Source organism: Camelus ferus, chromosome 1 (genome assembly GCF_009834535.1).
Source record: "Camelus ferus isolate YT-003-E chromosome 1, BCGSAC_Cfer_1.0, whole genome shotgun sequence".
NCBI lineage: Eukaryota > Metazoa > Chordata > Mammalia > Artiodactyla > Camelidae > Camelus > Camelus ferus.
In genome coordinates, this window is record NC_045696.1 from 61,766,759 (window position 1) to 61,783,210 (window position 16,452).

The 16,452-nt window shown below is 35.0% G+C and overlaps 1 protein-coding gene and 1 pseudogene across 4 annotated transcripts in view; both read left to right on the forward strand.

Annotated features, from left to right (window-relative positions):
• Nucleotides 1–16,452, forward strand: part of PAK2 (p21 (RAC1) activated kinase 2) — a 74,992-nt gene that overhangs the window by 30,549 nt on the left and 27,991 nt on the right. For 3 of the 4 annotated variants that reach the window (XM_032481480.1, XM_032481476.1, XM_032481465.1), the window contains one exon: nt 4,485–4,692. In XM_032481480.1, the coding sequence (XP_032337371.1) occupies nt 4,506–4,692 (187 nt within the window). In that variant the 5' untranslated portion in view covers nt 4,485–4,505. Of the gene's footprint in view, nt 1–3,545; nt 3,621–4,484; nt 4,693–16,452 lie in introns of all 4 variants that reach the window. The other variant, XM_032481471.1, reaches the window with a different exon arrangement.
• LOC102506174 lies at nt 1,697–3,532 on the forward strand (annotated as a pseudogene).

Sequence of the window (16,452 nt, forward strand, 5' to 3'; positions counted from 1 at the left end):
CATTGATATTTTGATTTTCATTTTTTGACTATGAATAATGATGCTGTGAGCATTCATATGCAAGTTTTGGTGCAAACATTTTCAATTCTTTTAGGCATATACTGGAAGTGGAATTGCTAGGTCATATGGTAGGTTACTCTGTACTTAACTTTTTGAGGAACTTATTTATTCCTTTTTTTTTAATAGACTTTTATTTTGGAATAGTTTTAGATTAATAGAGAAGTTTCAGATACAGTAGATTTCCTGTATAACTGTCACCCCTCTTCAAAATGGAAGAGAATAGAGAGCCCAGAAATAAATCCACAAACTTTTGGTCAATTAATCTTTGACAAAGGAGACAAGAACATACAATGGAATAAAGACAGTCTCTTCAGCAAATGGTGTTGGGAAAACTGGACAGCTGCATATAAATCAATGAAGTTAGAAAACTCCTTCACACTATACACAAAAATAAACTCAAAATGGCTTAAAGACTTAAATATAAGATAAGACACAATAAACCTCCTAGAAGAAAACATAGGCAAAACATAAGACAAGACACTATAAACCTCTTAGAAGAAAATGTAGACAAAACATTCTCTGACAGAAATCTCAGCAATGGGCAGTCTACCCGGGCAATAGAAATAAAAGCAAAAATAAGAAAATGGGACCTAATAAGCTTTTGCACAGCGAAGGAAACCATAAGCAAAACAAAAACACAACCTATGGAATGGGAGAAAATATTTGCAAAAGATGAGACTGAGAAGGGGTGAATCTCCAGAATATATAAACAACTCATACAGCTTAATAAGAAAAAAAAACCCATTCCAAAAATGGGCAGAAGACCTAAACAAGCAATTCTCCAATGAAGACATACAAATGGCCAACAGGCACATGAAGAAATGCTCAGTATCGCTAATTATCAGAGAAATGCAAATCGAAACTACAATAAGGTATCATCTCACACCACTCAGAATGGCCATCATTGAAAAGTCCACAAATGATAAATGCTGGAGAGGGTGTGGAGAAAAGGAAACCCTCTTACACTGCTGGTGGGAATGCAGTTTGGCGCAGCCTAGTATGGAGATTCCCCAGAAAAGTAAAAATAGACTTACCATATGATCCAGCAATCCCACTCCTGGGCATATATCGAGAGGGAACCTTAATTCAAAAAGATACATGCACCCCAATGTTCATAGCAGCATTGTACACAATAGCCAAGACATGGAAACAATGTAACTGTCCACTGACAGATGAATGGATAAAGAAGCTGTGGTATATTTATACAGTGGAATACTACTCAGCCATAAAAAATAATAATGTCATTTGCAGCAACATGGATGGACCTGGAGACTGTCATTCTAAGTGAAGTAAGCCATAAAGGGAAAAAAAAATACCATATAATATCACTTATATGTGGAATCTAAAAAAAGAAAAAGATAAACAAGCTTATTTGCAAAACAGAAATCACTTATATGTGGGATCTAAAAAAAAAAAAGACAAACTAATTTATTTGCAAAACAGAAAAAGACTCTCAGAAAACAAACTTGTGGTTACCAGAGGGGAAAGGGATGGGAGGGGATAAATTGGGAGTTAACAGATTTGCAGATACTAACTTATACATATATAATAGATAAACAAGAAGTTCATGCTGTATAGTGCAGGAAACTATATATTCAATATCTTGTAGTAACTTACGGTGAAAAAGAATATGAAAAGGAATGTATGTATGTTCATATAGAACTGAAGCATTGTGGTGTACACCAGAAATTGACACAACATTGTAAACTGACTATACTTCAATAAAAATATGCATATTAAAAAAAAAACCTGGACGTTCACCAAGGCAGCCCTCAAGTGTTCAGTGGCAGTTGCGCAGCTGGAGCCTGCTGGAAGTGGAAGTGCAGAGGATCTGAGCATCTTACATTAAACTGCATGGCTGCATTCAAGATTGTAACAGGGCTGTGGAACTTCATCTGTTCTCAGTCAAGCCTCTTCTTCAATGAGCAATGGCCTATGAAACTTCAGAGCAGTATGAGAAAGCTTATGTGGATTATAAAACCGTGTTGCACACAGACTGCAGAATCCAGATAGCAAATGACAGTATTAACAGAATAACAAGAATTTTAATGGCTCTGGGTGGACCAAGCTAGCAGGAGAAACTGCTGCGCAGTTGCGAGCCTGGCAGCCTGCAGCAGAGTCGCCCCTAGAACAAGTGGGAAACTGCTGCAGCCATCACCAGCCAGGCATCACAGATGAAAATCATGTTTAAAACCCTTAAAGAAGAAGGAAATCAATGTGTAAAGGACAAAAACTATAAAGATGCCCTTCACAAATACAGTGAATGCTTAAAGATTAACAAGGAATGTGCTATTTATACCAACAGAGCTCTGTGTTACTTGAAGCTGTGTCGATTCGAAGAGGCAAAGCAGGACTGTTAATCAGGCGCTTCGGACAGATAACAAGAATGTGAAAGTGTGCTGTAGATGAGCCCTTGCTTGTAAAGGATTCAAGAATTATCAAAAAAGTTTAAACGATCTCAGTAAAGTTCTCCTGCTAGACCCAAGTTTGTTGAGGCAAAGATGGAACTGGACACGGTAACTAGAATCCTTAATATTCAGGATAATGCAGCATCATTCAACAAAGAAAAGAAGAGAAGGAAAATTGAAATTCAAGAAGTGAATGAAGGCCATAAGGAAGAGCCTGAAAGGACCTCGGAGGAGATCTCTACTGACTGCCTTGCTTCTGAGAAGGGGAACACGAGCAGAGGGGCTGAGAATTCCCATGAACAACTGCTGATCATCAAGCCTAACAACGCCTACGCATTTGGTCAGGTTATAAATGCCATCAGTATTCGGAAAGATAAGCCTGTGCACACCTTTTAGCCATCATGGAACCAAAAGATTTGCCAATGTTGTTGAGTAACAAACATGAAGGGGATACCTTCCTACTCCTCATTTAGTCTCTGAAAAATAGTCTTATTGATAAAGATCTCTCTTTGGTGTATCAGCATCTTTTGTATCTGAATAAAGTAGAAAGGTTTAAGATGATGTTAACACTGATTAGCATGGGTCAAAAGGAACAAATTAAACAGCTCTTTGATGACCTCTCATACACCAAGCAAAAATTTTACTTTAGGAGATGTACAGGCCCTCAAAAGGCAGTATGAACTTAAAATTGAGATTATTGTTAGATTTCTTCCATGCATCTATGTGTTCCAGTAATGCTAATGAGACAGTATTATAATAGTGTAATAGTGTTGCATGGATAAAACCTGACTAAGAAAAGAAAAAAAGAAGATAAACATCTGTCTTGATTTATCACTTCATGAAGTAATACACATGATGTGACCAGCTGGTTTGGAAGAATCATCTGACTATATGTCTTCTGCACCACCTTCTTAGATCCCACCCCCATTCCTTTTTTTGACCACCAGTAGTTTTTTCACTTCAGGCAGTCTTTCTCATACACACATAATGAACTTTTTTTACACTCTTCTCCAACTAGGTGCCCCCCAAAATGTTTATTTTCCCCCTTTACCTTCTCTCATTCTTCCTCTTTTGTAGGTTGAAAAATAAATCGTGGGATATAAAATATACAGTAGTGCTGTGACATACTCCCATCAAGGAAGACAAAAAGCTGTAAGATTTAGAATGGAATTTGATAAAATTCTTTACTCCTCAAGTCTTCTCAAATTATACCTACTTTTCTTCAACTACTATCATTCTAAATAAATTTTTTAAGTTATTTTTAATTTTATCTAAAAACAGTTGCCATTCTTTCCATTGTACATATGCAAAGTTTTATTCACTTACATGTATTAAATAACTTCATAATCAAATCAGGATCTAATTACCAATCAAAACTTTGTTTAGTGAGGTGTTATTTCCTAACATATATACTTCTTTTTTAATTGAAGTATAGTCAGTTACAATGTGTCAGTTTCCTGTATACAGCATAATGTTTCAGTCATGCATATACATACATATATTCCTTTTCATATTTTTCATTATAGGTTACTACAAGATATTAAATATAGTTCCCTGTGCTATACGGAAGAAATTTATTTTTTTATCTATTTTATATATAGTAGTTAATATTTGCAAATCTCAAACTCCCATAGTCTTCGTCTTAGAATTCTCTTTTTTAAGACCATGTTGTCTGTTTACTGGAACATTTACTCCTAGAATCAATTGATTCAGTGGATATACTTTGATATGTTAGTGTTACCATGCTTTCCAAAATGTACCATAGTCCTCTTAATAGGATGTGACTTTTCAAAGATGCCCTCAGCTAGCCATTTACCAACTTTGTTAGGGAAGGTTGCCTATATTGGTAACCAATTTTGTCTCTTTAAGTTTTACAAATTTCGCAGATTTAACTTTATCATCTGCAAAATTTGTAACGTTTTCTAATTTGAAGTTGGAGAGGGGATTATTACTGTTTTGTACTTGTCCATACTATGTTTTACTTTGTTATTAACGCTATGTTTTTGTCTATTTCAGGCCATATCATAATTCAGAATCATGTCTGATAACGGAGAACTGGAAGACAAGCCTCCAGCGCCCCCTGTGCGAATGAGCAGTACCATTTTTAGCACTGGAGGCAAAGACCCTCTGTCGGCCAATCACAGTTTGAAACCGTTGCCCTCTGTTCCAGAGGAAAAAAAGCCCAGGAATAAAATCATCTCTATATTCTCAAGCACAGAGAAAGGTAATTAGCTACTGTGGTTTCAGGAGTCTCAATTATTATTTTGTATTACTGGTTTTGATATCTTTTTAATTAAAGTATAAGAAGTTATCTTTTACGGTGATAAACATACAATTGGTGATATATAAACACTATTAGAAAGGCTAATTTATTTTAAACTGTGGTAGAAAAGAATAAAGTTGTTGCTCATCCTACTCTTGTTACATCCAATGAATTTCTGTACTTCTTTCCTTCATTTTCTAAGACTTGGGCCATAATTTATGACTTCCCAACATTAATGACATTTGTGATATTTGAGAGAGACTATTAAAGTATGGTAATATAGTCTACAGTATCTTGAATGAAATCTCTGAAGCCAGCTGTGTTTTGGAATTAAGAGTTTTTCTGACTTTTGAGTAGTAGTAATACTATCTTTTTATCATGTATTCTGTAATCTCCTCAGATTCATCTGAGGCAACACTCAGTAATCAACACATTAATGTATCTTCTATAAGCAAGAGTCTAGTCCAGGGTTTATCAACCTCAGTAAGAATGACATTTGAGGGCCAAATAATGTCTTGTTGCAGGGATCTGTCCCAAGCACTATAGGATGTTAAGCATCATTCCTAGCTTTTACCTGCTAGATATTAGTGGCACCTCCTACCCAGTTGTGACAATTGAAAATGTCTTCAAACGTTGCTAGATGTTCCCAGAGCAAAATTGCCTCCAGTTGAGAACCACTGATCTAATTACACAAAGTGGGGTAAAGACTGTAAATAGTCTTAACGTTAGTTGAATTCACATTTGTTTTGGTGCCAAACCTAAGGAAAGAACTTTTGTTTTTCGGAGCTTTATAGATTTTAGAATTGGATAAGGGATTATGGACTGTAATGGATTTTAGAATAAAGGCTAGGGGTTGATTTATTTTATTATGTTAAGCATGGTAGTATGGCTCTGATAGCTAGTAATAGATAAAAGTGGAGATAAAGATATATTTCCACTTAGATATCTAAGTTTACATGGAGAGGTAAACCCAAGTGGAAGAAAACAGTGCTTTGTATATAACAACAAATACACATTTAATTTGAGAGTTAAAAATACATAATCAGTAAAAATTTGAAGGAGGTAATAGTATAGTTAATACTAATAGAGAATCTAGATTTGCAGACAGGATATAATTATTGAACAGTTGAAAACCTGGGCATTTTAATCTGTATCTCTTATTTCTAATTTTCCTTTTATTTTTAAAATTTCATATTAGGTTGTAACTGAAAAGCCCCCTGGAAGTATGTTTTTTAAGTTTATTAACAGAAGTGGTAGCATGTGTATTTGGCATGTTTGAGAATGAAAAATGTATGTGCTTAGACAGGATTAAGCAAAAGATAAAGGGGGAAATTAGGAAATGAACCTAAAAGTATGTGTGTAAAGAAGGCAAATAAAGTTTATACGTTGTAGAGCACTAAATCCTCATCTTTCCTCATCATAGTAGTAAGTCAGTGTATTGTAAACCTAAAAAATGTCAGTGTAAACATGGTATTTGTAATTATGAAAGCCAGAAAAAAAATTTATGGAGGTTAATACCAGAAGAAATTGCTCAAAGGGTAGAAATTATTTGCCTGTGGAGAGCAGAATGCAAAATGGGGTAAGGGAATGCCCAAGATAGGATAAAATGTACTTGGGGACAGCCTTGGAAAGAGGAAAAGAAGAGCACAAAAGAGAAAGTACGGACAGTCCAGTACTTTGGGTAAATTGGTGGGGTTTGTGAGCAATTTGAACATGCTTTTCCGTAGATGCAGAAAAGCATGCCTGCCTCTCTGATCATAATTGAGAATCTTCCAGTTTTACCCTCCTTCATTAACTTCCTTTTCTTTTCCTTTCTCCCAGAAATACTTATCAGCTGTAACTAACTCATGGTCACCCCCAACAAAGGGAAACTGAGGGTCCTGGAGTCCTAGGGATGGCTTTGATTACCTTTAGTTTTATCAGCTTTTGAGGGCTGTAATTGACATCCATTAAAATTTTTTTTGGAGATTTGTTTTCTTGTGCTTCTTGTATTCAATACATAATAACTTTTTAGTGCTAGTCTTAAAAATTTACAAGCTCTTAAAAAAAAAAAACTTTGCCTTTCTTATCCAATACCTTTTCTTCTTTCTCTTAAAAAGTAGAAAATGTCGAACATATACAAAGTATAACAGTCTAACAAACCTTGTAACCCAGATTCAACAATTATTCTTTCTCCACTTACTCTTTAGGTAAAATTTACCTATGTTGAAATACAATTTTGACAAATGGATACACCTGTGTAAGCCATTACCATTCTCCCCATATCACATCATGCACCATATCCATCTCCCCAGAAAGCTCTTTCACATCCTGTCCCAAACAGTCTACTCCTCCCCCCTCTTTAGGCAACCTCTGTCTGACTTTTTACCTTTGATCAGTTTAGCCTGTTATAGAATTTTGTATAAATAGAATTTTTCCTTAATTTTTTAGTTTTGTAGTAACATCATACACATGGGAGTATAGTGTACATAATGTATATATTTTAATAAACACTCTTGTAGTGACCACCCAGCCTAGAATTTTTATCAGTATGCCCTGAAATCCCCATCTGCCGTGTCCCGTCTTTTCCTTCCCCTCCTCCTCTTCTGCAATATCCACCACCCTGAATTTTGCATTTTTAATTTCTTGCTTCTTACTATAATCTTATGACATAATATCCCCAAATAATTATGACTTAAGTTTGCCTATTTGGGAACATTTTATAAATGGAGTTATACTACAGCATATGCATATTTTCAGGATGTATGTTTTCCATTGAACTTTATGTTTTTGAGATTTATGTTGATATTTATAACTGTAGTTCACTTTCACTGGTGATGTTGACATATGTAGCTGTAGTTTGTTCATTTTCACTGCTTATACTAGTACGCTGTATAAATATATGGCAATTTATTTACCTGGTCTCCTATCAATAGACATTTGGATTGTTTTCATGAACAATGCTGCTATGTGTACTTTTGAACATATCTCTTGGTGGCTATGTGCAAGTATTCTTCTAGGGCAGTGTTTTTCAAACCTCAGGTTGTTTTGATTCTAATTGCTTATTAGAATCTCTTGGGAAGCTTAATTAAATAAATCTGTGTCCATGCTCGTCGCAGACCAATTGTATCAGTCTTCAGAAGCTTACCTGGGCATCAGTTTTGGTTTTACTTTTGATTTTTTTTTAATACCTCAGGTGATTCTAATGTGCGTCTAATGTTAAAAACCACTGCATTGTGGTTTATGAAATCTATATAGTGGATAACACTAAATGAAATAGAACATAAATAAGAGTATATAGAACACAGTGAGTCTTGTTTCAGTTGTATGTGTGTGGTTGGGTCAGGATATAAAATGTATTGATGTGGATCCTGGCCAAAGACTTAAAGGTTGCTATGAGGTATATACTTAGTAGTAAAATTGTTGGGTTACAGGGTATTCCCATGTTTGACTTGACAAGGTTTATCAAATTGCTTTCTAAAGCGTTTGTTTGTTTGTTTGTTTGTTTGTTTGTTTCAATGTTCATTCTCACCCACAGAACATGTTCCCACTGCTGAACATCCTTGCAAATTCTTGTATTATGGGACTTTAATGTTTGCCAATTTGAGAGTTGTGAAATGATATCTCTTTGCAGTTTTAATTCCAGTTTCCCTGATGACTTGGGATTAGATGTCTTTTCACATGTTAATTTACTATTCATTTGTGTTTTCTGTGACAAATCTGTTTTTTAATCCATTTTTCTATTCAGTTGTTTTTCCTTGTCTGTTATTAATAAACATTCCTTATAGTCTATATACTAATCCTTTGTCAGCTGTATGTTATTAAATACAGTTTTCCAGGTTGCACTATACCTTTTCACCCTTTTAGTGGTATCTGTTGATGAATAAAAGTTACTAATTTTGGTGTAGTTGAGTTGATCAGTTCCTTTCCTTTGTCTAAAGTTTGAGCTTTTTGTAATTTAAGAAATTTTTGCCAAACTAGGGATCAAAGATATTGTCTTACGTTTTTCTAAAAGTTTTACGGTTTGGGTTTTACAGTTTAAACCTTTAACTATCTGGATTTGGTTTTTGTGTATTTGTTAAGAGAGATTCATTTTCACCTTTTAAAAAAAATACCTTTATTGTGGTATGGGTCCTGTACAGTAAACCACACATGTTTCCAATGTACAGTTTGATCATTTTCACCTTTTTTTTAAACCAATGTTCCAGACCATTTATTGAAACTTTTATCATTTCACCACTGACCTGCAAATACTAGCTATTATCTGTCAGGTTTCTGTGTGTGCCAGGATCCGTTTCTGTGTTTTCTGTTTTATTGTGTTGGCTTACTTGTCTGTACCTGCACTAATACTATACTGCCTTAATTGTTATAGCTTCTAATTCTTAATAACTAATAGAGCAAATCTGGGGCCCGGTGGTTCTTCAGGATCTTTCAACCTTTGCTCTTCTCTGTAAATTTTAGAATTTGTTTCTCGTGTACTTTTTTTTTATTATTGAAGTACAGTCAATTACAATGTGTCAATCTCTAGTACACAGCACAGTGTCCCAGTCATACATATTGTTTCTCACGTACTTAAAAAAGAAACCAACCTGTAGATGCTTTGATTAGAATTGCACTGAATTTGTAAGTTGGTAAGTTGGGGAGAATTGCATTCAACTTTGTAGTTGAGAGTAGAACATTGGCAGAGTCTATGTAATCTGCTTGGAGGGAGATATTTAGGAGTGTGCAATTTTCATTTGGACTGAGAGAAAAAGATGGAATGTTTGGAGGGTAGGCTGCTGTTTAATTCCCCCTATTCCTGGGGCTCTTCTCTCTCTTTCCAACCCATTCTCCCACTCTTAACAGTTCCTTTCTGAAAGCTAACACCTCTCACAAGACCTGAACCTTAAGGGTTAGGAATGAGGTTTAGGAATGTGGATGTATGTGCACATTCATGCTTATATGAATACAGAAATATACCTGCAGTTGCATTCTCCTGCCTGCATCCTGAGCTGCTGTTTCTCTCTCTAGTTTTATCCTAATGGCTTTTCATCTTTGGGCGTTCCTTACAGATTTATGATGAATAAAGAGGTTTGGTGTAGAAGGGGAGGGCTACATTATATGCTTGCTCTATCATCTTGAAACAGAAGTATAAAAGGGAAAAAATTCTATTTTTAAAAAATTATCATGACCCTAAGATCTTTGCCATCTCTAATGTAATGATCTAGAGATATTAATTTTATTGTACTCAACCTTATATCCCTTATTGTTGTCCTTACTAATAGACAGCTCATATTTTCATTAAAAAAGAGAAAGACTCTAGAGTATCTTTAGTTACTCATTATTGGTTTTAATCAATGTCATTGGAAAATAAATAAATAAATCTTTTTCACATTTCTGCTAACTATGTATCATGTGCACTCTGTGAGTCATCAGAGATTCCATGACAAGCAAAGCAGATAGTATCCCTACCCTCATGGCACTAATCAAAAACTACAGCATGTAATTACAAACTGTGAAAAGTGATAGTAGAGATAGAGTAAGATGTCTGTTGTATCTGGGAAGGCTTCCTAAAAAACTAACATTAGAGCTGAAGACTAAAGAATTAGTAAGTGAAAACAGGATTTTGATAGTTAAAAATTATGTTCCATGCCTGGAAAAGAGTTTCAGTGGCCCTGCTGCAGGAGGGCTCAAAGCACATTCGTGGAGCTGAGTACGGTCCAGTGTGATTTGAAAGCAGAGAGGAGAAGAGAATAATAGTGTATGATGCATGTAGAAAGCTACAGACAGCAGAAGAGGCTAAAGAGGTAGGCAGGGAGCAGGTCACAAAGGGCCTTGTATTCCATGCTACAGAGCTCAGATTTTACCCTGTTTCCTGGGAAACCATTACAGAATTTTACTCAGGGGAAAGACCTGGTTACGTTTCTGTCTTAAATAGGCAAGACTGGTAGCTGTATAGAAAATAGGTTTTGTTGGAGGTCTAAGACTGAAGTTGGAAACTAGTTAGGAGGATTTTGCAGTAGTCCAGGTGAGAAGTGGGCTTAACAAGTCTAGTAGTGTTGATAATGAAAATGGCAATAAGCCATTGTCTTGGCTTATTTTTAAAAGCTATTCAGTTAGCTAGTGTTGAGTGGTGTGTGTTTATAAACTAAAGCAATTTTCACATCTAATTATTCAACCTATATGCACCTTCACCTATGAAGATGATAGAATTAGAACTGTAAATATCCCTTCAGGTCTAAAAATCTAATTCTGAAATTAATAATAGTAGCCCAGACTCCACTGCCTGTTTCCTAGAGAATACTCTTCTGTGTGATGGAACAAGTTTAGTTCACCCAATTTGAAGCTGTTTTTGGTCAGAAGAACAAAGGAGTAATCACTGATTCTATTAAACCAAAAGAAAAGTGTTCCTTTGAAAGATATAGGGGCTTTTTTTAGCCTTAGACTCTAACTCAAATGCAGTCTAAAAGGTGGTGGTCTTAAAGAATGTGGTAGTGGCATACTTAGGATTCTTTTAAGTACCTTTTGTGTAGCACATCACTCAGGGTCCCCACTTCTTAGCTGTTGCTGTCTGCCTGCTTGTTTTGTTGTGTCATGAAGTTGAAAAATAACTAAGAATCTTTTATTCCCCCTGTACACGAACGAAAGTAAACTATTAGTTTTGTGCATTTTTATTAAAAGAAGTTTCTTCCCCTAGTCCATTACTTCCCATCAAGTGATCCAGTTGCTGTGTGGACATCCTGTAGAAAGATGATTGTGGTTTTTTTGTTGTTATTGGTCCTTGTAGTTCTTGGATTCCAGAGTTATAAAGCAGTGATTCTGTTTACATAGCAATATCCTTCCAGCACATTGTTTGATTTGAGACATGCTTCAGTATCTTTTTGTTTTAGATACCATTTTTAATATCGCTTTCTCCTACTACCAGAACTACTGAAATACAGGGAATATTTGTGTGTGTGTGTGTTATATAAAACAAATGAAATTAAACAGATTTTTAGGGTATTGTGTCTCAAGTTCTGCTTAATCGTTTTCACTTCTTTCCTTTAACTTTTTATTCTATACTCCTAAGATATATGAAACTTTCTATTAAATGTCTGTAAATTTTTCAGCATTTCCAAGTTCAAAAATATGACAGGGCCTTAGACACAGCAGGGACCAGGAATTCTCTTGCTGTGTGTCTTGTTTTCCCCCTTTCTGTGTATCTCATCATATTTCTTTCTTATATCAGACTGATTTTTTTTTTCTCTATGTGTTAGGAAATATAGCCCTCAACAGTTCCTGGACTTTGTTCCTTATAACTTCATTCACTGGTGAGAGACTGAGTCTCGATGCTAAGTCTGGCTTAGTTTAGGTATTCACTCCTGAGCCAGTCTAATTGGGAGTGTGTGGATAACTATGGTTGATGTGGCTTGAATTAGATGCATACCTAGGACCAGTCCATCTATAATCAGGGTCTTAGAAGAAAATAGCATCTTTTCCAACTAGATACATATCAGAAGTGAATGCTGAGTAGATTTTTTAAAAAGATGAAACAAGTACTTTTATATAGTACATGAAATTGTATGTTTTTCTGTTAGCAGTTCAGAGCCATGTAAAAAGTAAGCTATTAGTTTATAGTTGATTAATAAATATTTCCTCCTATATGCAAGATACCAAGCACAAGTGCCTGTGTGCATGCACACACACATATAGCAGTGGGAGTTGCGTGTAGTACGCAAGCTGAAAAGAGGGGGAATTAGTTGAAAATCTATATATAGGATGTGTTGAAAGCCCTCAGGGCCCCTCCTTTATCCCATAGCCGTGCAAATATAATTCCCATCCTTTGGGAGAACAAAAGAAAAAAAATGTTATTTATGTTTATTTCAGGAGAACTAAATCTGAGAAGCTCCTTATTCTTGTCAGGGGAGTCAGAAAAAGGTGTAGCACCATAATAAAACAAGGCAGATTAAAAAAAGTTAACATACTGAACTCCTTTCTAATGTCCTGCTTTTAGAGCACTTGTACCTTGGGTCAAAGCCCTCAGACAAGTGATTGAAAGGTTTTTCTCTGGATAAACAGAATGTCCTGGGAAAAAATATCTTAGATACCCCACACCCTATCCCCATCTTTAATGACAAGGCTGACTTATCTCCCAGTTAACTTTTTAATACTTTTCTGTATGAGTAGACAGCAAAGGATCACCGGATGTTTGAGAAAAACCTTTAACATTAGAGAGTCTGAAACAACAGAGGATAAAAAAGGAATGAAGAAGAAATAGGGGATAAAACCCAGCCACTACACACACATAAACTATATAATTTTCAAAGAGAGGCGATAAAGTGCATCCATGAAACAAGAAAAGTATTCTCAGAGGAAAAATGATCAGACAACAATGAGAAATAATTATTAGAATATCAGCATTTAAGATTACCAACAAAAACAAGAGATTTCAATAGGCAAAGGATTGGAAGACAGTTAAGAAAATTTCCCTAGACTGTTAAAAATACAAAGATGGAAAATATGAGAGAAAAAGTTAACTGTTACAAGATCAGACCAAAACGAATTGATCTAACTGATAAGAACAAAGAAAAATAATCAAATAATAGGAAAAAAACCTCCCAGATCTGAAGAATATGATTTCCAGGTGGAAGGAGCTCACAGAGTACTCAACACAGTGAATCACATCATCCTGAAATTTCATTATACCAGAGATAAGACAGCAAAATCTATTATACTTCCAATCAGGATGGAGTAACAGGGAACAGATTTACTTCCCCACTTAAGAAAACTAAAGCACTGGGGAAAAAATATGCAAAACAGCGGTTTTCAGGATGTTGGACATCAGACTAAAGGAAAGTGATCCCTAAGAGATGGGAAACAAATGAGATGAGTCCTACAGTTGATCCTACTGTTGCTTGCAGAGTTTCCAGCATAGGAAGGGACAATTGAGTGGTCTCCTAAAGTTGAAAAACAGGGCTGGGAATTGGGGGATGCCAAGGCTGCTAGTTTGTAGTCAGAGTACCAGAGAGTGAAGAGCTGAATGGAAAGAGAGAGAAAGATCTGCAGAGAGTCCCCTTTGAGTCTTCAGTAGCACATCCATGTGAGGAAACTTCCCAAAGCTGGAGGAAAAAAAAAACAACACTGGAAATTATTAGAGGGAACAGCCCTTAGAGCTTACACAAGGCCCAGAATATTTCCTGTTCCCAGCATTAAGAGAAGAAAACATTGGATAGAGGTCTTGCCTCACTAGTGGGACAGAATTAGCCCTAGATTAAATGCTACTTCAGTCTTGCCTAACAAAAAAAAATTTTTTTTTAGAAAATTTAAAAAATAATACGTAAAAGGATCAACTGTTTCTAAAATTGTTTCTCTCCTATATGAGTAGACAGCTGAGAATCACCTTTCTATGTCCCAGAAGTTCACAAATATTTTTAGGAATACAAAAATTTCAGTGCCTGGTATCCAGTCAATATCATCCAGGCATTCAAAGACCCATAATGAGTAAAATCCATCAACTGGAATCAATCCGAAAGTGACACAGATGATAGAATTAGTAGGCACGGACATTAAAATAGTTAAATGACTGTATCCCGCATGTTGAAGACCCCAAAGGAAAGATTCAGCACATTAAGAAGAAGGGAAGGAAGATATAAAAAGGAAATAAAATAAAAATTCTGGAGTTGGAAAATACAATGGACAGCACTAACAGTAGATTAGACATTGCAGAATAAAAGATCAGTGAATTTGAAGACCATGGCAATAGAAACCATCCAAAATGAATCTTAGAAAAAAAAAGGCTTAAACAAAAGTGAACAGACATATAAAACAAACTTATGGTTACCAGGGGAGGAAGGGGCTGAGAAGGGATAAATTGGGAGTTCGAGATTTGCAGATACTAATATATATAAAATAGCTGAACAACAAGTTCATACTGTATAGCACAGGGAACTATATTCAATATCTTATAGTAACATATAGTGAAAAAGAATATGAAAACAAATATATGTATGTTCCTGTATGACTGAAGCATTATGCTGTACACCAGAAACTGACACAACATTGTAAACTGACTGTACTTCAATAAATAAATATATATATATATACACATACACACACAAAAAAAGTAAACAGCTGTGGGACAACTTCAGGCAGACTAATGTAAGTGTAACTGAAGTCTCCAAAGGAAGGGATGGAAGACACTAAAAAAATACTTTAAAAGAAAAAAACAACCTTTAAAAAAATGGCTGATTTTTTTTCCCGAAATTTAATGGAAACTATAAACCCACAGATTGAAGAAATTTAATGGGTTCTGAGCATAGGAAACATGATGAACACTACACCAAAGCACATAATCAAAACCAATGATAGAGAGAAAATCTTAAAAATGTCCAGATCTTACACTCAATTTTCTGTGAACCTAAAACTGCTCTAAAAAATAGTCTGTTTTAAAAAAATACTTAGTGTTATAAACCAAAAAATAAAAAAAAAAGCTGTCAGAAAGAAAAGACACATTACATATAGAGGAAAAAAATGACAAGACTTTATGTAAGCGACAATGCAGCCAGAAAACAAGGATCAACATCTTTAAAGTACTTAAATTTAAAAAATTTTTTTTCAAAAAATAAAAACTTTAAATTAAAAAGAAAATTGTCAGGTTAAAATTCTATATCCTTTGAAAATATGCTTCAAAAATGAAGGGAAAACAGAACTTTTTTTTAACATAAGCTGGAAGAAGTTACACCAGCACAGCTGCATTATAAGAAATGGTTAAACTAAATCCTTCAGGCTGAAAGGAAATGATGTCAGATGGAGGTGTGGATCTACATAAAGAAATGAAAATCACTGGAAATGGTAAATGTTTTTTCTTACCTAAATCTCTTAAATGATAATTTAGTTTTTTAAGAAATGAAGCACTGATACGTGCTCTCACATGGATAAACCTCAAAAACTAAACTAAGTGAAAAGAGCCATTTACAAAAGACCACATGTTATATGATACCATTTATGTGAAATGGCCAGATTAAGCAAATCTGTGGAGACAGAAAGTAGATTAGTAGTTGTTTAGAGCTGAGGGAGGAGCAGAGGGAGCAACTGGAAGTGATTGCTAATGGGTACAAGGAGGTTTCTTTTGGGAATGATGAAAATGTCCCAGAGTTATGTTGTAGTGACTCTGTAAATGTACTAAATGCGTAATTCTATAAATGTACTAAAACCCATTGGATTGTCCAATTTAAAACAGGTGAACTTTATGGTATGCAGAGAGGTAGTTAATACATAGTTAAGAAAAAAAAAGGGAAGCAGAAATGAAGAATAGATGTCATTAGAAAACAAATGTAAGTAGGATGATCGGTTTAAACCCAACTGTATCAATCAGATTGCTAAAGCAGACCTAAATATATACTTCCTGTAAGAAATCCACTTAACAAATATAAAGCCGTAAAATAGGTTAAAATAAAATACTTTTTAGAAGTATGCTAAAAAAGACACCTGGACTGGCTAGGTTATTATCAGAAAAAGTAGATTTTAGAGCAAGAAGTTCTCCTCTAAATAGTTAAGGGATAAGGAATAAGTTATTTCATATACCAGACGGTATAGCAGAACTAAATATTTATGCACTTAATAGCAAAGCTTCAAGATACACAAAGCAAAAACAGAATTTCAAGAAGAAATATACAATGATAGTTGCAGATTGCGGTACACTGGTTGCAATAATTGTTAGAACAAGTAGACAAAAAATTGCTAAAACTAACAACCAACTTGATCAATTGACATTTATAGAAGAAT